General features: G+C 45.9%; 1 protein-coding gene across 2 annotated transcripts in view; it reads right to left on the bottom strand.

Moving 5' to 3' along the window:
* LOC140719855 (NACHT, LRR and PYD domains-containing protein 3-like) overlaps positions 1-21,454 on the bottom strand; it is a 38,008-nt gene extending 16,554 nt beyond the window's left edge. Inside the window, exons 1-6 of one of the 2 annotated variants that reach the window (XM_073034777.1) lie at positions 21,343-21,454; positions 12,321-12,417; positions 9,348-9,923; positions 8,615-8,775; positions 6,392-6,563; positions 6,232-6,297 (exon numbers count right to left, since the gene is read on the bottom strand). In XM_073034777.1, the coding sequence (XP_072890878.1) occupies positions 6,232-6,297; positions 6,392-6,563; positions 8,615-8,775; positions 9,348-9,923; positions 12,321-12,330 (985 nt within the window). In that variant the 5' untranslated portion in view covers positions 12,331-12,417; positions 21,343-21,454. The remainder of the gene's footprint in view (positions 1-6,231; positions 6,298-6,391; positions 6,564-8,614; positions 8,776-9,347; positions 9,924-12,320; positions 12,418-21,342) is intronic. The other variant, XM_073034778.1, reaches the window with a different exon arrangement.
* Between the last annotated feature and the right edge of the window lie 2,749 nt (positions 21,455-24,203).

Here is a 24,203-nt window from a genome sequence, read left to right as displayed (position 1 = left end):
ATAAAATGGCTAGTTTGCAGTCCAACCGGGACACTCCGATATGGAGAGGAAGCTTTTGCCGATGTAGGAAGCTCCCTCTCTCCCTGCATCTGATGAACACAAAGGAACGGCAGAGATTGACACAGCTTGGCACCAGAGGTGTTTCAGGAGATGCCAGTCTGCGTTGAACATTATTTAAGACTGCCTCAGGGTCTCTAGATCCACTGGGTTTACTCCCAAACTCTTCCCCATGAGGGGTACAGTTACAGAGCCGTGGATGTTTGAGATCAGCGCTTTCCTGTTGCTGGGTGAGCTGCCAATCACGGCCGACCAGACCCATCTGCCCAAAGCGACTGGTTGTAAGGAACCAGGAACCCGCCTTTACCCCTTCTGCTGTCGGAAGAAACGCTTCCACCGGGCTTAGTGGCTGAGCCAAACGCCTGCATCCCAGCTGCCCGCTTTCCTACTGTTCCCAAGTCTCTGGATTCCAACAGTCACCAACACACCCCTGTACCAGGGAAGAGAAAAGGACTTAGGGTATGATCGTGCCATCATTCAGCAACACACACACACACACTCACACACACACTCACACACTCACACAGTCACACACACACACACACACACACACACACACACACACACACACACACACACACACACACACACACACACACACACACACACACACACACACACACACACACACACACACACACACACACACACACACACACACACCACACCCTCTACCAGGGAAGAGAAAAGGACTTAGGGTATGTTTTGTTTCATGGTCATGAATGCTTGGTGGAACCCCGGAATGTGCATGCCCTCAAATCCTTTTGTTCCCCGGATCTGGAGTACCTGGTGCTGCTGTGTAAACCTTTCATGTTACTGCAGGAGTTCCCGGCTGTTATTATCACAGCTGTGTAATACATCCCCCAGATGTGTGTTATTGTCACCGAGGGGGAATGTTTGCCACCAGAAACCAGTCAGGATTGCCCAAACCAGCAACTCTGGATAAGCCGTTCCGTGTGAACAGCACTTGCCGCGTGACCGACAACTTACATTGCCGGTGATCAGCTGGAGCTCAGGAAACGCAGCTCCGATCTGTGCAAATTCACCCAGACAGCGAAACAACAATACAGAGACAGGATTCAGGGACAACTCACCGCCAGCAACACTCACAGCTTATGGCCAGGTCTACACACTGTCACTGATTTCACAGCTCAGTGCAGTGATGCTGCCTCTCGCCCAGAGGAGCTAAATCTTTTCACGCTCGGTTCGACATCGCCAACACTGAGCCCCCGAGGAGAGCCGCCAAAGCGGTCTGCACATTGGTCATCTCTGAGTCTGAAGTACGCGGGTGTTTCCAGCGAGTGGACAGTCACAAGGCTGCGGGACCGGACGGCATCCCAGGGGGATTAATCGGGATTTGCGCGGGACAACTGGACAGGTGTGTTTACAGATACTTTTAATCTCTCCCCCTCAAAGTGTAGAGTGCCCTCCTGCTTCAAATCATCCACCATTGTCGCTGTACCTGAAACCACCAAGGCAGCATCTCTGAACGTCTGGCGTCCTATCACATGCACCTCAATAATAAGCAAATGCTTTGAGAGGCTGTCTATGGACTAAATCTGCAGCTTGCTGCCACACACACTGGACCCACTACAATTCTCCTACTGACACAACCGATCGACACAACACTCACTGTTCTACACACAGTCTTTAAACATCCCGAGAAGAGGGATGTCTATGTCAGAATGCTGCTCTTGAACTGCAGTTCAGCATTCAACACCATCATTCCCTCCAGGCTTGACCAGAAGCTCAGTGACCTCGGCCTTCACCCTGTCTTGTGCAGCGTGATCGTGGAGTTCCTGTCAGATCGCCGGCAAGTGGTAAGAGTGGGCTCCCTCACCTCTGCCACTCAATATAGGTGCCCCTCAGGGCTGTGTCCTAAGCCGTCTCCTTTATTCTCTGTATACGCATGACTGTGTCGCCACCCACAGCTCCAATCTGCTAATTAAATTTGCTGACGATACTACATTTATTGGCCAAATCTCAAATAATACCGAGGTAGCCTACACGGAAGAAGTAGATAGATAGATAGATAGATAGATAGATAGATAGATAGATAGATAGATAGATAGATAGATAGATAGATAGATAGATAGATAGATAGATAGATAGATACTTTATTCATCCCCATGGGGAAATTCAACCTTTTTTCCAATGTCCCATACACTTGTTGTAGCAAAACTAATTACATACAATACTTAACTCAGTAAAAATATGATATGCATCTAAATCACTATCTCAAAAAGCATTAATAATAGCTTTTAAAAAAGTTCTTAAGTCCTGGCGGTTGAATTGTAAAGCCTAATGGCATTGGGGAGTTTTGACCTCTTCATCCTGTCTGAGGAGCATTGTATCGATAGTAACCTGTCGCTGAAACTGCTTCTCTGTCTCTGGATGGTGCTATGTAGAGGATGTTCAGGGTTTTCCATAATTGACCGTAGTCTACTCAGCGCCCTTCGCTCAGTTACCGATGTTAAACTCTCCAGTACTTTGCCCACGACAGAGCCCGCCTTCCTTACCAGCTTATTAAGACGTGAGGCGTCCCTCTTCTTAATGCTTCCTCCCCAACACGCCACCACTAAGATGAGGGCGCTCTCCACAACTGACCTATAGAACATCTTCAGCATCACACTACAGACATTGAATGACGCCAACCTTCTAAGGAAGTACAGTCGACTCTGTGCCTTCCTGCACAAGGCATCTGTGTTGGCAGTCCAGTCTAGCTTCTCGTCTAACTGTACTCCCAGATACTTGTAGGTCTTAACCTGCTCCACACATTCTCCATTAATGATCACTGGCTCCATATGAGGCCTAGATCTCCTAAAGTCCACCACCATCTCCTTGGTCTTGGTGATATTGAGATGCAGGTAGTTTGAGTTGCACCATATCACAAAGTCCTGTATCAGTTTCCTATACTCCTCCTCCTGTCCATTCCTGACGCAGCCCACTATGGCCGTGTCATCAGCGAACTTCTGCACATGGCAAGACTCCGAGTTGTATTGGAAGTCTGATGTGTACAGGGTGAACAGGACCGGAGAGAGTACGGTTCCCTGCGGCGCTCCTGTGCTGCTGACCACCGTGTCAGACCTACAGTCTCCCAACCGCACATACTGAGGTCTATCTGTCAAGTAGTCCACTATCCAATCCACCATGTGAGAGTCTACTCCCATCTCCGTTAGTTTGTGCCTTAAGATCTTGGGCTGGATGGTGTTAAAGGCACTAGAGAAGTCAAGGAATGTAATCCTCACAGCACAACTGACCCCATCTAGGTGAGAGAGTGATTTGTGCAGCAAATAAGTGATAGCATCCTCCACTCCCACCTTCTCCTTATATGCAAACTGAAGAGTCATCACCCTGACACAATGGTGTCAAGAAAACAACTTCTCCCTCAATGTCGGAAAAACGAAGGAGATGGTTGCAATGTCGCAAAATCAGGAGGAATGGAGATAGGCTGACCCCTGTTGACCTCAATGGATCTGGGGTTGAGAGGGTGAACAGCTTTAAGTTCCCCGGCAGAAACATCACTGAGGATCTCACGTGGTCTGTACACACCAGCCGTGGGTGAGGAAAAGTCACAACAGCACCTCTTTCACCTCAGATGGTTGAGGAGGTTTGGTATGGGCCTCCGAATGCGAACAATTTTCTACACGGGGTGCAACTGAGAGCATCCCGACTGGCTGCATCACTGCCCGGTACGGGAACCGTACTTCCCTCGATCGCAGGACTCTGCGGAGAGTGGTGCGGACAGCCCAGCCCATCTGTCGATGTGAACTTCCCACTATTCAGGACATTACAGAGACAGGAAGGGAAAAAGGGCCCAGAGGATCATTCTGGACCCAAGTCTCACCAAGCACACACTGTTCCAGCTCCTCCTATCAGAGAAACGGCACCGCAGCATAAAAGCCAGGACCAACAGGCTCCGGGACAGCTTCTTCCACCAGGCCATCAGACTGATTAAATCACGCTGATACAATCCTGTTTCTACAATTGTGCTGCTGGCACTGAAAACAGTTTTCACAACTTCTGTCCGTGATATTAAACCTGATTCTGAGAGTTTTTATCTGACTGTTGTGTCATTTGTTTTAGATCTGTGACGCATCATACTCACACCGTCCTATTTCGTATCAATGTGCGCTCCAGTGCACATGGTGTCTGCTAGAAATTGTTCTGTAAGTTCTTACTTTTCTTTGCGTATTTTCCAGATCCGTTTCAGACCAGGAAACTATACCAAAAGAATCCATCAATATGGGCCCAGTGAATGTTTACTCCCTTTGTTATACTTTTACTGTTCAGCTCTGTTTGGCAGATTTCCTTCATCCTTGATGTAAATTCAGATTTTCCTTTATCACAAGATGATCTATTTTCCTTGCTTATTGTTATCCTACGTATATGTTTCATATTCATCCATCGGCTGCCTTGTATCCTGATGCTCTGTTTGATATTCTGCTGGCTTTATTGCACCTTTCTTTATGTTTCATGTTCTGTACTTTTCTAATCTCAAGTTCATGTTTATACCTTTGGAAATTAGTCCCATTATTTGAATTATTTGTTTTAGCTTTACTGATGCAAGAGAAAATAACTTCAAATCATCAATGTATAGCACTGTCAAGGTATAACTTGGGTTTTTTTCCTGATTTTATACCTGAGATTTCTCCATTTCAGTAAATTATGAGCGGGTTTAAAGCCGGACAAAACCATAGTGGGCTCAAAGATTCACAATGGGGAATCCCTGCACTTATTTTGATAACGGTGGCTGTTCCTTTGTGGTTGTTAATAGAGTGATTATTGTCCACCAGTGCTTTATTAGATGTTGTTGAAATTTCACAAGTACTGGATGAATCTTATATATACTTGGAAGTTCTGTTAGCCAACCAAGGGAGAGAATCAAATGTTTTTTGATACAACTTAACATTGAACGATGTCTGCTTTCCTCAGTGTTTGATATGGAATTACATAATTGATTATCAGTTGTTCCTTAAATTCGTTCATATGCTAAAGGTATTCTTTCTGCTTTTCTGTACGTATTATGGTTATGTAAATAAGTGGTTATTGTTTATGAGTTACATAATGTTACAATTTTATATATAAAATTTTCTTATTATTAGGAGCCAATAATAACATAGTAGGTGACCATTCAATAGTCATAAATGCAGAATTAAAGCTGTCCTTGAGGCTGCTGGTACGTACCTTCAGCTTTTTATATTTTCTGCCGCATGGGAGTATGAAAGGGAGAATGTTTGAGGGTTCATCAGCAAGGCTTTGGGTGGTGTCTGTGTCTGGCTAACTTAATTGAGTTCCTCCAGGAGGTGACAAAGGTGATGGATGAAGTTACAGATGGATGTTGTCTACTTGGATATTGGTAGAATCTTTGACAAGGTTCCCACGTGGGAGGCTCATACACAAGGTTAACATGCCTGGGAACTGTGGTGAATTGCCCTGGCTGGCGGGGAACCATATTGCGAGAAATTGCTTTCGCTGGCGGGTGGTGAATCTATGAAATTATTCTCATAGTTGGCAGAGGAAGACAAGTCAGTGGTCATACTAAAATGCAGGTCTATGTTCCTGATTCGGAAGAGCGTCAACATTTACAGAAGGCAGGATAATGGGGTTGAGAGGAATTGCGGAGCAAATTCACTGAGCTGAATGGCTTAATTGTCTGCCTAAGTCTGATGGTTTTAAGGTGCATCTAGAGTATTGTGTTCACTTCTGATTGTCCAGCACTGGGGATGATTGTAGAGGGTGCAGAACAGGTTCACCAGGATGTTGCTTGGATTCGGTGGCGTGTGAGGTAAGTAGAGGTTTGAGAATCAGAATTGAGTGCAGTTGCTTTTACGAAGGAGGTGCTTCGGAATCTGAAAGGTCTGAAGAGAGAAAGGTCACCTGGACTGGGTCATACAGTGTGTCAGGAGCCTGTCTGGGGTGTGTGGGGATTCCCAGAGCATTAGGACCCGGAGTGGAGGGTTCAGAGACACCAGGGCTGGATGAATACATTAACAGCTGGAACAGCTGGAAAAATACATTTTACAATGTTCAGGCTGCAACGAGAGATGATCTGAATTGTAACCTGAAACCAGAGATCGGCGAATGATTGATGGTGGATTCTCGTTCCCAGATTCTGCCAAGTCACAGTCTAACATTTGAGATATGGTTTGAACTGAGCATTTCATCACTCACCTGTCAGTTCAGTGGGTAACTCAGACAACCCTTGTGCGATGTTTATGCATTCCTCTGGGTCAGGACCTGTTTAAATCAACAAAAGAGTTCATGAAAACAAAACTAAAATAATTACAACTATTTAATGTGCCTTTGTGTTGAGTGCGTGGTTTTAACATACCGAGCTCCTGTATCTCCCTCAGTATGCTGTCCAACTTCGGTAACTCAGTCCTCCACATCACAAAGGATTCCCACATCGCCCTCCGGGCCCGGGAGCCTTTGCCATTCACCAAACTGAGGAAGAGTCTGGAGCTCTCTGTCCGGTTTCCATTCTCTGTCAGTTCAGTGACTTTCTAAAAAAGCAAACAATTAATTTATTGAGGAGTAGATGGACAGACATGGCGAATCTCACAGATTAATATTCATCCTGGATTAATGAGCTGAGGTGAATTTGACCGACGGTCCTGATAAGATGCAAAATTAATTTTAGACTGAATGCCGGTTCAACAGTCCAGATATGCAGCCCTTGCACTTATGTCATACAACGATATGACTATTACAGCACAGCAACACAGTCCGTGCCGAGCGCTTACTCTCACCTAGTCCCACCTACCTGCACTCAGCCCATAACCCTCCATTCCTTTCCTGTCCATATACATATCCATTTTTAAAATGACAATATTGAACCTGCCTTTGCCACTTCTACTGTAAGCTCATTCCACACAGTTACCACTCTCTGAGTAAAGAAGTTCCCCCTCGTGTTACCCCTTAACTTTTGCCCCCAACTCTCAACTCATGTCCATTTGTTTGAATCTCGCCTACTCTCAATGGAAAAAAGCCTATCCATATCAACACTATCTATCCCCTCATAATTTTAAATGCCTCTATCAAATGCCCCCCCCCCCCGAAACTTCAACGCTGTAAAGAATAAATACTTAACTTGTTCAACCTTTCTCTGTACTTAGGTGCTGAGACCCAGGTAACATTCTAGTAAATCTCCTCTGTACACTCTATATTTTGTTGACATCTTTATGAATAATACGGTGGCCAGAACTGTACACAATACTCCAAATTTGGCCTTAAAAATGCCTTGTACAATTTATCTTTACTTCCCAACTCCTGCACTCAGTGCTCTGATTTATAAAGGCCAGCATACCAAAAGCTTTCTTCACCACCCTATCCACATGAGATTCCACCTTCAGGGAACTATGCACCATTATTACTAGTTCACTGTGTTATACTGCACTCTTCAACGCCCTACCATTTACCATGTATGTCCTATTTTGATTAGTCCTATAAAAATAAAGCACCTCAAACTTATCAGCATTAAGCTCAATCTGCAAACTTTCAGCCCACTCTTCTAACTGTCCTAAATCTCTCTGTAAGATTTGAAAACTACTTCATTTTCCACAACGCCACCTATCTTAGTATCATCTGTATACTTAGTAATCCAATGTACCACCCCATCATCCAGATCATTAATGTATATGACAAACAACATTGGACCCAGTACAGATCCCTGAGGCACACCACTAGTCAACGGACTCCAACCTGACAAACAGTTACCCACCACTACTCTCTGGCATCTCCCATCCAGCCACTGTTGAATCCATTTATTACTTCAATATTAATACCTAACGATTGAACCTTCCTAACTAACCTTCCGTGCGGAACCTTGTCAGAGGTCTGACTGAGGTCCGGTACACTGATAAATACAGGAGGTGTGAGAGGAGAAGGTGACTCTGAACCTACAGTTCCCAGTGCTCCCCACCTGAACAGCTGAAACAGATCTACTGAAGACAAAGGTCTGACTGAGGTCCGGTACACTGATAAATACAGCAGGTGTGAGAGGAGAAGGTGACTCTGAACCTGCAGTTCCCAGTGCTCCCCACCTGAACAGCTGAAACAGATCTACTGAAGACAAAGGTCTGACTGAGGTCCGGTACACTGATAAATACAGCAGGTGTGAGAGGAGAAGGTGACTCTGAACCTGCAGTTCCCAGTGCTCCCCACCTGAACAGCTGAAACAGATCTACTGAAGACAAAGGTCTTACTGAAGTCCGGTACACTGATAAATACAGCAGGTGTGAGAGGAGAAGGTGACTCTGAACCTGCAGTTCCCAGTGCTCCCCACCTGAACAGCTGAAACAGATCTACTGAAGACAAAGGTCTGACTGAGGTCCGGTACACTGATAAATACAGCAGGTGTGAGAGGTGAAGGTGACTCTGAACCTGCAGTTCCCAGTGCTCCCCACCTGAACAGCTGAAACAGATCTACCGAAGACAAGTCAGAGATCAAAGTCTTTAATGCCATGCAGAACTCATAGAACGTGCAGGAGATTAATATCGATCACTATTCCCTCTGATACCAGCGGTTCGGTGACAATACACTAAATACACTCACCTCATTTTCTTCTCTACTGAAATGTCCCTCCTTTGTCAACATCCAACCGAGTCTTTCAACTTTTTCTTCAATTGCATGTTTGAGTCTGTCCCTGTAGAACTTTGTCAGTTGGTACAGTCGATACTCGCCCCCCTCTGCCAGGAGGTCGGAGATTGTAAACTCTGGCACGGCGAATATAAAATGAGAATGTAGTCACAAACTCAAATCTCGCTTGTCTCCACCGCTCTCACCCAGCCCTAACAAACCAGTCATGTCTTGAACCTCAGTGTTTACCTGCTTTCAGCTGGAAACACGTATTTTGCCCTAATCTCCAACAATGGCCTTAAAAAATCGACCCATCAATGCGCTGTGCTAGACGTTCCCAGCAGGAACCCATTCACCAGATACCTGTCTCTCCCACCGTCCCACCCACTCACCGATTTCAGTTTAAAATGGGCAATAAATGTTGGGGTTATCGCTTCCCAGAGATACTCTCTCTATCCTGGTGAATACATTTCCCATAACTCATATCCTGGAAATACTCCTTATCCGGATAGCTGCATTTCCTCCGATACACATCCTGGAAATCCGCAGAACAGGTAGGACATTTCCTGTAGTGCGTTAACCGGTGCCACACTACACCGACTGCACACGCCCACACTTTTCCCCTCTCTGACCAACCCTCCAACAAGGAATCACATTTACCCACTTCCCACCTCATTCTGCGAACACATCACCCTCATGTTTCACTCACCCACTCCCTGTTGGGCACTTGACAATTCCGTGTTTAATGAGTTTCCGAGCTGACAGGCAGTCGCCTCACTTGTGCCGGTTCCAGGGTCCTGCTCAGTGTCTCTGACGTCACTGTCTCTGGGCTGACAGGCAGTCGCCTCACTTGTGCCGGTTCCAGGGTCCTGCTCAGTGTCTCTGACGTCACTGTTTCTCGGCTGACAGGCAGTCGCCTCACTTGTGCTGGGTCCAGGGTCCTGCTCAGTGTCTCTGACGTCACTGTCTCTGGGCTGACAGGCAGTCGCCTCACTTGTGCTGGGTCCAGGGTCCTGCTCAGTGTCTCTGACGTCACTGTCTCTGGGCTGACAGGCAGTCGCCTCACTTGTGCCGGTTCCAGGGTCCTGCTCAGAGTCTCTGACGTCACTTTCGCTGGGCTGAATTTGCTTCTCCTCCTCTGCGGCCGGACCGCATTCCATTGGGACATTGCTCTCAATCTGACCCTGCTTTGGAACCTTGCTTCCCGTGTCCCGATCATCTTTCCTCGATGAGTTGCCTGGTAAAAGCCTCTTGAGTACTTTCTGTACCGAATTTAATTTCCCACCTGCAGTCAGTGATGAATTGCAGGTTTAGAGTGATTTATACTCGAACAAGGATTCACAATGGGTGTCTGCAATGGAGCCGGGTCTCCTGCTGACCGGATTTGGAGTGGGACTGTGCTGGTGAATGTGAACCACACATCCTGCTAGGTGACCATCCCGATAAACCAGTGAGTGGACACATCCACTCCCAGAAAAAGAACTGGATAGACACAGAAATACTGATCACCGACTACGCATTAACTGAACACACCAATAACCAGCGGTTATTAATGGAAAGGCATTAGGTGATACCGGGAATTATCACTGGGATTATCTCCCACAGACATAATTCTCCCTGGATCACAAACCGTCCAGTCACCTGTGTCACTGACAGACAAGCCACTGGATTACTCGTGGTCCGATCCTTCAGATCACACGTTCTCCGGTTGCTTTCTCACACACTGTCTTGTCCCCTGGGTCAAAGACTGACCACTGCCTTGAGATGGACAACGTCCAGTCCCCTGGGTTACAGATTGAACATAACCTTGAAGCCCATGATGCCTGGTCCCCTGGGTCCCATCCCGTCTCCTGGATAATAATTGCCATGTAGCAACTATACAAGTCATTGGCAAAGGGAGAGTCTTGCGTGCAGTTCCAGTAGCTAAACAAAGTCTCGCTGAGAGAGCTTTGCATTTGCTAAGGATGCAGTTGCTAACAATCTACAGGATGGATGTGATTCAGCTGGGAAGAGTGTCGGGGACATTCACAAGTACGTTACCGGATGGGGTTGTTTGTTATCTGGTTCGGCTGGGACAGTTTGCCCCGGAACACGGGAGCTTGAAGGGTAAACTTGCACACGTAAAACAGAATCAGAATCAGGTTTATTATCACCGGCAGGTGACGTGAAATTTGTTAACTTAGCAGCAGCAGTTCAATGCAATAGGTAATCTGGCAGTGAAAAATAATAATAAAATTTAAAAAAATAAGTAAACAAGTAAACCACTTATGTATGTTGAATAGATTTTTAAAAAATGTGCAAGAACAGAAAGACTGTATATTTTGAACAAAGTAAGGGAGTGTCCAAATATTCAATGTCCATTTAGGAATGGGATGACAGAGAGGACGAAGCTGTTCCTGAATCGCTGAGTGTCTGCCTTCAGGCTCCTGTACACCCTCCCTGATGGCAGAGGGGAAGAAGCTGTTCCTGAATCGCTGAGTGTGTGCCTTCAGGCTTCTGTACCTCCTCCCTGATGGTAACAGTGAGCAAAGGTCATGCCCTAGGTGCTGGATGTCGTTAATAATGGACGCTGCCTTTCTGAGACACCGCTCCCTGAATATTTACAACTTCCGGCAGCTTCACTCGGTCCTGTGCAGTAGCCCCTCCATACCAGACAGTGACAGACCGATGCAGACCACAAATGAAGTGTCTCCTGATCCTCAGCCATTTCCAAGGCAGGCAATGTTCTCGGCTCGGCTACAGATAACTGAGTTCGGAAAACTCCCCTCATCTACTTTGCGCAGCGAGGGGGGAGTTGAGAGCTGCCCTGACAAAACCTGAAGTGTTGTATTATCGCACAAGCTTTGAAATCCAGGAAATGCTCTTGTCACCTGTCTCTGAATTTTGTAAATGAAAGTTGAAGATGTCTTTCACCTCTAAACAGGCCCTAATGTGCAACAAACACTGAACCTAGATAATGTTGTAGGGGTGGAACTGGACTCTCTGACGGTGGTGTCTGAAAAGAGGATGCTGTCCAAGCTGCATGCCATCTTGGAAAATGTCTCCCATCCACCCCATAATGTACTGGTCAGGCACAGGAGTACATTCAGCCAGAGACTCATTCCACCGAGATGCAACACTGAGCGTCATAGGAAGTCATTCCTGCCTGTGGCCATCAAACTTTACAACTCCTCCCTTGGAGTGTCAGACACCCTGAGCTAATAGGCGGGTCCTGGACTTATTTCCACTTGGCATGATTAACATTATTATTTAATTATTTATGGAGTTATATTGCTATATTTCTACACTATCCGTGGTTGGTGCGGCTGTAACGAAATCCAATTTCCCTCGGGATCAATAAAGTATGTCCGTCTGTCTGTAGACTTTGATGTAACAAGCAACACCGTTGTCACACCCTTGTTTGTGTTTCACTCTCAACCTGCTGATTCAGGGTCTCCGGCTCCTTTCACTCAGGTGAAGCTTTGCCTGGTGAGTGGAGTCATTCGACCATTACTGGTGTCAGGTCCCTGCGCTGGAACTGTTGGACCGATCGATTACACAAAGGCACTTTACCAGTGTGATCAATGACACTGCTTGATGAAACTTTATCTCTGCCCTGTTAACGCCTGTGTAAGCTTCTTCATCTGAACTATTGTGCACCAACAGGGCAGAAGTTTAGTTATAAAGATCCAGGTGAACATACCTGTAGCCATTCTGATTCTGACTGACGATTGTTGATTGTCGTCGTCTTGTTTACAATCTGATCCCGGTGTTGGACAGCGCCGCCTTCTGGTGATGTCCTGAATTACACACAAGCAGACAGTGAGTCAGAGAGAGTTGGATTACTTTGCAAATGTGACAGTACAGCCATTCTCTGTATCAGAGCCGCAGTTCGCATCAACTCCCAAACCATGTCTGTATGTCTGTCCAGTGATATCTGGAGCATACTTCCGATAGAGGCACAGAGCAACAGATCACAGATACTGACCCTTCAGCCCACCGAGACAATGCTGACCACAGTGTGCACTGAGATGGTCCTAATTTTCAGGCCTTTGGTACAGGGTCAAACAGGAACATAACTTCATTGTAAAACCTAATTCTGCTTAATCACAGATTCGCATGTTCTGACAATTTATTAGTAGAAAACCACTTGATGACGACAGGGTATGTAAATGTAAATTATTGGTTGGCATTTGCTAGTTAGGACTGAATGAAATGTAGTGTTGGGACATTTGGCTTCAAGGGGGTTTGCTCTCAGCAGAGGCTCGCACGCCGATATACTCGAGGGCAAGTGTATCATTGCAGCTTGCAATAGACAGAGGAGTCAATGACATGTTGCTGTAGTTCATGGTGATTCCACGTTTCTGCAATCACTGCAGCAGGAAACAAAAGCGGCGTCTCCTGACGGGAGGAAATTCTCCACGCATTTTGAGATAATGTGACGTAACACAGACGAAGCAAGGAAAGGTCAGAGGTGATGTTGGAAATGGACAAGCAATGTGAGGGAATGTGCGTGGCTTCGCAGAGCTGATGCTGACATCTGCAATGATTGCGACTGAGACTGATAGAGGCATAAATGGTATTTCTAGGCTTATTCAGTCTGACTCCAGCTATTTTCTACCTTCCTTGGTACAGAAATGTAATGTCTAAAGAACTAGCGTTTGAGTGACTGAGACTCACCAAACTTTCTCCTGAGTGAGTCAATGGAAACTCTGATTCAGACTGAGGGTAAGTTGTTCTACTCAGAGAGGTGTGGATGCCCGGATTGCCCTGTCTGTTATGGTGGTGGAAGCAAATACAATGGGGGCTTTTAAGCGACGTTTAGATAAGCACATGGGTGTGAGGAAGATTGAGAGGATATGGACATTGTGTAGGAGGGAGTCATTAGTATATTTCGGAGGGTGTTGATTTACTTTTCAGCTGGTTTGGCACACCATTGTGGCGGGAAGGCCTGTTCCTGCGATGTACTGTTCCATGTTCTGTTCTATCTTCAGCACCAGGAGTTTCTCTTTGACTCCCACTGGGTGATGGACAGGTGACAGTCAGGGGGAATTTCCAAATACGAATTGAATTCTGAAACCCCGGTCTCATTCTACCGGTGCAAACACAAAACAGCGTATTTAACCACAGCCTCTCCCTGTGAGGGATGGAACGGGGACTCGTTCTCTGCTTTGCTTCCAAAGGAACTTCACAACCAAACACCTGAGCACAGAAGAGAAATACTCGCTCAACATCTCATAAACCCGGACAGCTTGATCCCCTGACTCATTTTATCTGGATCAAATCAGGTGTGTTATCCCAGGTCCAACCTCAGAGGGTCACAGCCCACACCGAGAGACTCTCACATCTTTCCCACACCTCACACTGGGAGTTCCCACAGCCCACACCGAGAGACTCTCACATCTTTCCCACACCTCACACTGGGAGTTCCCATATCTCACAATGAGAGATTCATGCTACCAATATCCAGCCCCCGGAGACGTCTGCGTCATTGCGCAAGGAGGAACATCAAGCCGCGTCTGTAAAAGGTCACATGTTCTCAGTTTCATTGTGACGAAGATGAACTGAACATTCAGCCATTTTGTAATGGTGATACTAAAATTCCGGTGGTTGTTTTTACCCTGTCGAGGTGCATTCGGTAAATCTCATGGTGGTTCCAGCTCTACAGAACTCTCAGCGGCGCAGATGCTGGTCCAAAATAAAAACAAATTGTTGGATACGACCCTTCCGCAACAAATGTCGATGATGTGCAGAAGTTTCAATTGAGATTCGCAGAGGCCTTAGAGCACAGACACAGGACTGTTAGCCCATCCAGTCCGTGCCGTGTTCGGTGTGGTCCCATCCCCTCGCACCCAGACCACAGCCCTCTAAACCTCTCTCATCTAGATATCCAACCAAACATCGCTCAAATACCACAATCGAACCTTCATCTCTCACTTCTGCTGGGAGCTTGTTCCGCATTCGCACCACCCAGTGAGTGAAGTAGTTCCCCCTCAGATTCCCCTTCAATGTGTCAGTTTTTGCCCTAAATCCATGATCTTACCCAGCCTGAGGGGAAGATGTCTCCCTGCATTCACCCTGCTTATAGCATCATAGATTTAACCATATATAACCATATAACAATCACAGCACGAAAACAGGCCATTCCGGCCCTCCTAGTCCGTGCCGAACTCTTAATCTCACCTAGTCCCACCTACCTGCACTCAGCCCATAACCCTCCACTCCTTTCCTGTCCATATAGCTATCCAATTTTACCTTAAATGACACAACTGAACTGGCCTCTACTACTTCTACAGGAAGCTCATTCCACACAGCTATCACTCTCTGAGTAAATAAATACCCCCTCGTGTTTCCCTTAAACTTTTGCCCCCTAAATCTCAAATCATGTCCTCTCGTTTGAATCTCCCCTACTCTCAATGGAAACAGCCTATTCACGTCAACTCTATCTATCCCTCTCAAAATTTTAAATACCTCGATCAAATCCCCCCTCAACCTACGCTCCAATGAATAGAGACCTAACTTGTTCAACCTTTCTCTGTAACTCAAGTGCTGAAACCCAGGTAACATCCTAGTAAATCGTCTCTGCACTCTCTCTAATTTATTGATATCTTTCCTATAATTCGGTGACCAGAACTGTACACAATATTCCAAATTTGGCCTCACCAATGCCTTGTACAATTTTAACATTACATCCCAACTTCTGTACTCAATGCTCTGATTTATAAAGGCCAGCGTTCCAAAAGCCTTCTTCACCACCCTATCAACATGAGACTCCACCTTCAGGGAACTATGCACTGTTATTCCTAGATCTCTCTGTTCCACTGCATTCCTCAATGCCCTACCATTTACCCTGTATGTTCTATTTGGATTATTCCTGCCAAAATGTAGAATTTCTGTATCTCTAGCAGGGGTTCCCAACTTGGGGTCCACAGACCCTTCCTTTAATTGTAGGGCAAAATGGCTTAAAAAAGTTGGAACACTGCTCGGGTACCCCGTCATTCTCTTGTATTCCAAGTAATAAATTTTCACCTGTTCCAACTATCACTATAATTAATTCCTGAAATATCAGCAATATCCGTGTAATTTTCCCTGCACTCTTTCACGCTTATCGGTAACTTTCCTCCAAGTAGCTGACCAGAACTGCAGACAATTCTGCCTATTGTAAAATCATGGTGCCCTTTACAACTTTAGCATTAATATCCCAACCCCTCTTCATAATAGCCTGCGTTGTGAAGGTCAATCTGCCCAAAACTCTCTTTATGACTCTGGTGCTACCTTAAAGGAATTGTGGATCTGTAACATCCACGCCAGGACAATCAGGCTCAAAACAGTTATTTTCCCCAAGTAGTAAGCCTGATCAACACCTCTACTCACTAACCCACGCTCCACACCCCACCCACTACCAGTTTAACATTTCCTGACAGTTCCAGACACTCCTGTGCCTAACGTCACTTTATGGACAGACAATCAATGTCAGTCTCCATGTGTCCAGACACTCCTGTGCCTAACGTCACTTTATGGACAGACAATCAATGTCACTTTCCTTATGTCCAGACATTCCTGTACCCACCGTCAACTTATGAACATAGAATCAATGTCACAGACCAGACAATTGTGCAATATTGCAAAGGAAGAATCGCTGAATCAAAAATGCAATCAAGTAGAAGGCTATATTAACAACAGCAAAGATATGCACAAAAAAAAAGGAAATAGCTGGAGTTAAGGAAATCTCCTCTGCAGGATGCATAACAGATCAAGAAAGTATGTGAGAGCTGGATTCAGTATACAGAGCAGCTTTTTCTGAAGGTAGTAGAGGGGAACCCCCAGATATTAAACACCCTAATTCTGGCCCACCTATTGCCAAATAAGAAATAACAGGCAATGAAAAGCATGAAGCATGGTAAAGCCACTGGACCTGATGAAATATCAATGGAGCTGATACAAGCCCAAGAAGATCTGGGCATAGACATTCTTTCTGAAGTGTTTAATGGCGTATATGAATCTGGTGTATTCCCTGACGATCTCTTGAAATCAGTGTTTATAACTCTGCCTAAAATTCCTGGAAATATTGACTGTGAAAATTATAGAAGAATCAGTCTTACGAATCACATAATAAGGATTTTGTTGAGAATTGTTCTGAGTCGAATTAAAAACATGTTAAGCCCAGAAATTTCTAAACTGCAATAAGTGTCTATTCAGGATAGAGGAGCTAGGAACACAATTTTCATACTACGAATACTTTCAGAAAGTGAAATTGAATATCAAAATGATGTATTTTTATGATTTATTGAGTTCACTAAAGCATTCGACAAAGTCAACATGAAAAATTATTTCAAATTCTCAGTAAACTAAACATTGACGGAACGGACCAATAATCTCTTCAAAATGTGTATTGGAATCAAATGGTTTAGGTAAAAATTGATGATTTAATAAGCATTTGGACTAAAATTCAAACAGGAGTTAGACGGAGATGCGTTGCCTCACTGAAATTATTTAATATCTATACTGAAATGATTTTCAAAGAAATAGAAGACATAAATGGGATAAAAATTGGAGGTGTTACCATCAACAATATGAGATATGCAGATGATGCCACCCAAATAGCAAGTGCTGCAGAAGGCCTACAAATACTCCGAGACAAAGTAGTACAGACAAGTGCAGATTTTGGTCTAACCATCAATTATAAAAAAAAAAATCCAAATATATCTTAACATCAAAAGAGCAGAATTCTTCCAAGTGCCAATTGTCCATCGGTAACAAAAGAGATTGAACAAAAGACCGGCTGTAATTACCATGGTAGCTTTATATCACAAGATGCTAGAAGTAAAGTAGAAATAAAAAGAAGAATTGCCATTGCCAAAAACAACTTCCAAAAAATGAAATCTATTTTTCCCAACAGACACATTTCTGTGACAACAAGGCTTCGGCTACTAAAATGTTACATCTGGTCAATCTTGCTGTATGCTTCCGAAACATGGACTGTAACATCAGAACTCCAAAGAAACTTAGAAGCAACAGAAATGTGGTTTCTCAGAAGAGTTCTGAAAATATCATCCAGAGATGGGGTAACTAATGAGACAGTACTCCAACATGCCCAGACAAAAAGATCTTTAATGAGAATATTACATGAGAGGGAACTTAAATTCCTGGGCCATGTCATTAGAAAGGGAGGAATAGAATGTCTTACATTGCAAGGCCGTATGCCTGGGAAACGTGACAGAGGAAGTCAAAGAAGAAAATATATGGACACTGTGAAAGAATTAACAGATCTAAGTGTGCGAGGTATCATCGACGCTGTGAGGGATCATTGGATGTGGAGAGTCATGATCGGCCAGGCATGTAAGGCGCAAGTCACATGCAGAAGAAGAATTAATGTCAGTCTCAGATGTCCAGACACTCCTGTGCTTAACCTCACTTTATGGACAGACAATCAATGTCAGTCTCATATGTCCAGACACTCCTGTGCTTAACCTCACTTTATGGACAGACAATCAATGTCAGTCTCAGATGTCCAGGCACTCCTGTGCTTAACCTCACTGTATGGACAGACAATCAATGTCAGTCTCATATGTCCAGACACTCCTGTGCTTAACCTCACTGTATGGACAGACAATCAATGTCAGTCTCATATGTCCAGACACTCCTGTGCTTAACCTCACTGTATGGACAGACAATCAATGTCAGTCTCATATGTCCAGACACTCCTGTGCTTAACCTCACTTTATGGACAGACAATCAATGTCAGTCTCATATGTCCAGACACTCCTGTGCTTAACCTCACTTTATGGACAGACAATCAATGTCAGTCTCATATGTCCAGACACTCCTGTGCTTAACCTCACTTTATGGACAGACAATCAATGTCAGTCTCATATGTCCAGACACTCCTGTGCTTAACCTCACTTTATGGACAGACAATCAATGTCAGTCTCATATGTCCAGACACTCCTGTGCTTAACCTCACTGTATGGACAGACAATCAATGTCAGTCTCATATGTCCAGACACTCCTGTGCTTAACCTCACTTTATGGACAGACAATCAATGTCAGTCTCATATGTCCAGACACTCCTGTGCTTAACCTCACTTTATGGACAGACAATCAATGTCAGTCTCATATGTCCAGACACTCCTGTGCTTAACCTCACTTTATGGACAGACAATCAATGTCAGTCTCATATGTCCAGACACTCCTGTGCTTAACCTCACTTTATGGACAGACAATCAATGTCAGTCTCATATGTCCAGACACTCCTGTGCTTAACCTCACTTTATGGACAGACAATCAATGTCAGTCTCATATGTCCAGACACTCCTGTGCTTAACCTCACTTTATGGACAGACAATCAATGTCAGTCTCATATGTCCAGACACTCCTGTGCTTAACCTCACTTTATGGACAGACAATCAATATTTTTAAACGATCATACTTTATGTATCGTGTTTTGTCTATTATTGTGGTCTCCATCATTATTTTTTCTGTCTTGCTTTGGATCCAGAGTAACAATTATTTTGTTCTCCTTCACACTTGTGTACTGGAGTGACATTAAACAATTTTGGATCTTGAACCCTGGGGAGAATACCACGACCATCCGCATTATCTAATCTCCCACTTGATTCCATCAGCTCCTACAATGTCACCCTCATTCTCCTCTGGAATAAAGATCCAGCTCGGCCAAACTCTTCCTCTGACTCGGCCCTCTAGTCCAGGCAACATCTTCAGTAATCTCTTCCGCACCCTCTCCAGCTTGCAAATATATTTACTACAGTAGGGTGAACACAACTGTACATAATACTCTGTGTAGCCATGTTGATTCATACACAAATCAATGGCATGAATAGTGAATTACAGAGGTCTCAACACTGACACACACACCCCACTCGTCACAGGCCTCCATTCGCTAAAACCATCTTCAATCATCTCCCACTGCTTCTTGTTCTCGAGCCCGGAGTGAATCCACCTCGCCAGCTCCCCGTGACTCCCTCGTGACCGAGCCTCCCCGATCAGCTGCCACGCGGGATTTTGTTACAGACTTTACTAAAGTTCAGATAAACAACATCACTGCACAACTTCACCCAACTTCCAAGTGAACTCTTAAATAATATGCAAAATACTTGACAGATACGATGTCCTATTGGGCAGTGTAGAGGGTGATTTCCCCATGACTGATGCCCAGAAGCCCGAGACTTCAGCTTCACTCCAGACTGAGAAAGTTCCGATCCCAGCTGTGGAATTACCAACCTGGACTGAAGCCCGCATACTGCCAGTTCCATATCCTCAGTGTCACCAGCCCAATATCATCACCCATACACAGACGCTTTGGTGCCGGCGATTTGCCGTGGTGTTCCTGCCATGTCCGATTCACAAACTAAGGTGGAACCGGAACCTAATGACCCTCTGCCGGGGCCGGGGCTCAGTCTGGTTCCCCGGTCTGTGTGGAGGATGCGGATACACTTCAGCCTGACCCCAGCAGCTATAACCGAGCACATTTGATCACACAATCTTCCTGCTGTGAGGGATCTTGCCCAGCACAGCTGGCTGCCATGTTTCCCGCAGTGTAGCAGGAACAAAGTGTCAAATTACAAAGTAGAAAACGCTGGGAACTCAGTACATCAGACTCCATCTCTGAAAGGTGAAATGGTGGAAGACCCAGTTCCAGAACTGAGACTGTCCGAGATCTGCTGAGCGTCTCCAGTATCTTTCTCCTCCTGACTTTAAATTTCCTGCAACTGTAGTATTTCCTCCCTCTTCATTTTAATGCACAGATAGTAACTGATTGCCACCCTTGACTGTCAATGCCACCCCACCCCAACCAATGTGTCAGTTGTCAGTTCATTCTGACCCTGGTGTAACACAGCCCATACAGTCAATGCTCACAGCATCCTTTCCCCCCACTGTCACTCTGTCAGTTGTCAGTTCATTCTGACCCTGGTGTAACACAGACCATACAGTCAATGCTCACAGCATCCTTTCCCCCCACTGTCACTCTGTTGCATTTGCCCCTGAGGCCGCTGTCTCTGCGCTGAGAGGCCGTGCCCACAGAACCAGTGAAACACTCGCTGCAGCTCTGACGGGCTGTCACCATGGAAACAGAGGAAGTGGCTCACTGAAAATAACCGAAAAAGGAAATAAACTCATCATGTGATACAAGTGTCGTTTTGGCAAAGACGATGACTGCAGCCATTTTGTAACGGTGAAACTAAAATTAAAATGGCCGCTTTTACCCCGCCGAGTGTTGATTTCAAATAAACCTCTGTCTGAACGGGGGAAAGATGCATCTACTATACACGTGGAGCAGTGTCCCCCAAGGGTGAGATCACTCTGTTTAGCCCTCGCTGTCTGCAAGCACACAACGGGCCGAACGGCCGCTTCCGGTGTGATGGAAGCATGTAAAACAAATATCGACCCCAGGCGTCGATCCAGGTGAAGTCTGGATCCGCTACCGGGCCGGGTGATGGAGGTAAAGTTCACCAGGTACATCTTACTGCCTGTGTTTAATCTCGGCATCGCCACCTCATCCCGCTCCTGGGACCAGAACACCAGGGGCTGAGCGGCGGCTCATCTCAGGCGGTTCGGCGTGAAGGTCCCATAACCCGGACCGACAACGACAGGTTGGATCCAGGAAGCAGGACGAGGCCGTCAGTTCGAGGAAGTTAACGGGACTCTCTGCCCGACATCAGGTACCCTCAACCACACCCCTCACCCGAATCGGCTTCAGTACTCACCGATGGGAAATCGTTGGTCACGTTCACCCCTAATGACCGGCCTCAATGCTCACCGATGAGAACTCGATCAATTTGTCCCGCAGACAGCGATCGGTCCACCTGCTCCCCGCCGACAACCCGCTTCAACAGAGGGCGGAAAGAAAAGCACCGCCCATCCGGAGACTGTGAGAGCGGGGGCGGGGCCTCGGAAGCGAGAACATCAGATGCTGCAGATCTGTGTTTGAAATGGGAGCCTGACGCTGGATCACGTGACGGGTGGAGGGACTCCCTCCTGAACCGGGGACTCTGCTCCTCGCCCCTCACACACTGCCCGACCTGCCTGCCGCATTTTAAACCTTATTTCATACTTACACCAGCTACATTTTTAATTTTCCCCTCTGTATCTTTCCCCGTCCCCATTGCTCCGCCTCCCGGTTCCTGGAGTTTTATGGGTTCGATTCCATCCCGGTCCGATACACAATGCCCACCCGAACAGGAATTGCACAGGTTTCATTGAAATCACTTGTATGTTTATAAACAATAATTTCTATTCACAATCCTCCGGAACCTCACTTGACAGGATCCCTGTAACATCAAGTGAGAAACAGCAGGAGGAATCTGTTCAGCCCCTCAAACCAAAAACAAGATGGCGGCTGCTCTCCCATCTCAGCCCACATGTTTCTCCCCGATCCTCATTTCCTCGATCCCTTCGGTCTCCACACATCCGCCGGCCTCTGTTTTATGTGAAGACGATCACTGAGACTCCACCGTCTTGCAGGAATTAGTCTGGTGAATCTCTAAAGGAAACACTCTCTAACTTCTTATAATCCTCCATGGAATTAAATTCTATTTCTGCAGCCCCGTGTTGCCCCAACAACTCACCTCCCACCCCGTCACTATTTCCACCTTGCCCTCACCTGGATCCACCTCTCTCACCCCAGCTCTTTCCCCATCCCCATCGCTCACCGCTTTTCTCTGAATATTTCCTGTCCACTCTCAGTCCAGTGGGAGGGTCTCGGCCCGAAATGTTGACGGTCCATTTCCCTCCACAGCCGCTGCCCGACCCACTGCGTTCCTCCGGCAGTTTGTTCTTTGGTCTGTATAACCCGTGTTAGTATGGGGAGCGGGATTTTACACCAAATACTCTCAGATGCAGGGGTCAAAGGAACACGTACAACACGCTGGAGGAACTCAGCAGGTCGGGCAGCTTCCGTGGACACGAAAAGTCAACATTTCAGGCCGAGACCCTTCGGCAGGATTGAGAGGGAGGGGGCAGGGTCACTATAGTCTATGGTGGGAAAGCCGTTGGAAAAGATTCTTAGAGATAGGATCTATGGGCATTTAGAGAATCATGGTCTGATCAGGTATAGTCAGCATGGCTTTGTGAAGGGCAGATCGTGCCTAACAAGCCCGATAGTGAGCAGGCATATAGATGGGGGTAGTGCAGTGGATGTGATCTACATGGATTTTAATAAGGCATTTGACAAGGTTCCACACGGTAGGCTTATTCAGAAAGTCAGAAGGCATGGGATCCAGGGAAGTTTGGCCAGGTGGATTCAGAATTGGCTTGCCTGCAGAAGGCAGAGGGTCGCAGTGGAGGGAGTACATTCAGATTGGAGGGTTGTGACTAGTGTTGTCCCACAAGGATCTGTTCTGGGACCTCTACTTCTTGTGATTTTTATTAACGACCTGGATGTGGGGGTAGAAGTGTGGGTTGGGAAGTTTTCAGACGACACAAAGGTTGGTGGTGTAACAGATAGTATACAGGATTGTCAACGATTGGACAGAGACATTGATAGGATGCAGAAGTGGGCTGAGAAGGGGCAGATGGAGTTCAACCCGGTAAAGTGTGAGGTGGTACACTTTGGAATGACAAATTCCAAGGCAAGGTAAATGGCAGGATACTTGGTAGTGTGGAGAAGCAGGGGGGTCAGGGGGTACTTGTCCACAGACCCCTGAAAGTTGCCTCACAGGTAGATAGGGTAGTTAAGAAAGCCTATGGGGTGTTAGCATTCATAAGTCGAGGGACAGAGTTTAATAGACGTGATGTAATGATGCAGCTCTATAAAACTCTGGTTAGGCCACACTTGGAGTACTGTGTCCAGTTCTGGTCACCTCACTATAGGAAGGATGTGAAAGCATTGGGAAGGGAACAGAGGAGATTTACCAGGATGCTGCTTGTTTTAGAGAGTATAGATTATGATCAGAGATTAAGGGATCTAGGGCTTTACTCTTTGGAGAGAAGGGGGATGAGAGGAGACATGATAGAGGTGTACAAGATATTAAGAGGAATTGACAGAGTGGACAGCCAGCGCCTCTTCCCCAGGGCACCACTGCTCAGTACAAGAGGACATGGCTTTAAGGTAAGGGGAGGGAAGTTCAAGGGGGATATTAGAGGAAGGTTTTTCACTCAGAGAGTGGTTGTTGCGTGGAATGCAATGCCAGGCATTGGTGGAGGCAGATACACTAGTCAAGTTTAAGAGTCTGTTAGACAGGTATATGGATGAATTTAATGTGGAAGGTTATATGGCAGGCAGGGTTTGAGGGTCGGAACAACATTGTGGGCCGAAGGGCCTGCAATGTGCTGTACGATTCTATGTTCTATAAAGAAGGGGGAAGGGTGGGAAGGCGAAGGCTTTGAGGTGCCAGGTGAAAAACCGGTAAGGGGAAAGATCAAATGGTGGGGGAGGGGAAGCTGGGTGGGGTTAGGCAGTAAAGGTAGAGAAGGAGTGTAAGGGGAAAGCACTATGTGTAGTTCAAGAAGGCAGAATCATGAGAGAGATGATATTTGTGGCAAATATGATTATGTGATATGTATGTACAATATCTGAAGTATATCTCATGGAAATGTTTGTTTGATGATGAACTTCAATAAAAAATAA

This window comes from Hemitrygon akajei, unplaced genomic scaffold (genome assembly GCF_048418815.1).
Source record: "Hemitrygon akajei unplaced genomic scaffold, sHemAka1.3 Scf000033, whole genome shotgun sequence".
NCBI classification, from domain to species: Eukaryota; Metazoa; Chordata; class Chondrichthyes; order Myliobatiformes; family Dasyatidae; genus Hemitrygon; species Hemitrygon akajei.
Note: the sequence above shows the minus strand (reverse complement) of the source record. Positions and strands in the feature narration are given on the sequence as shown.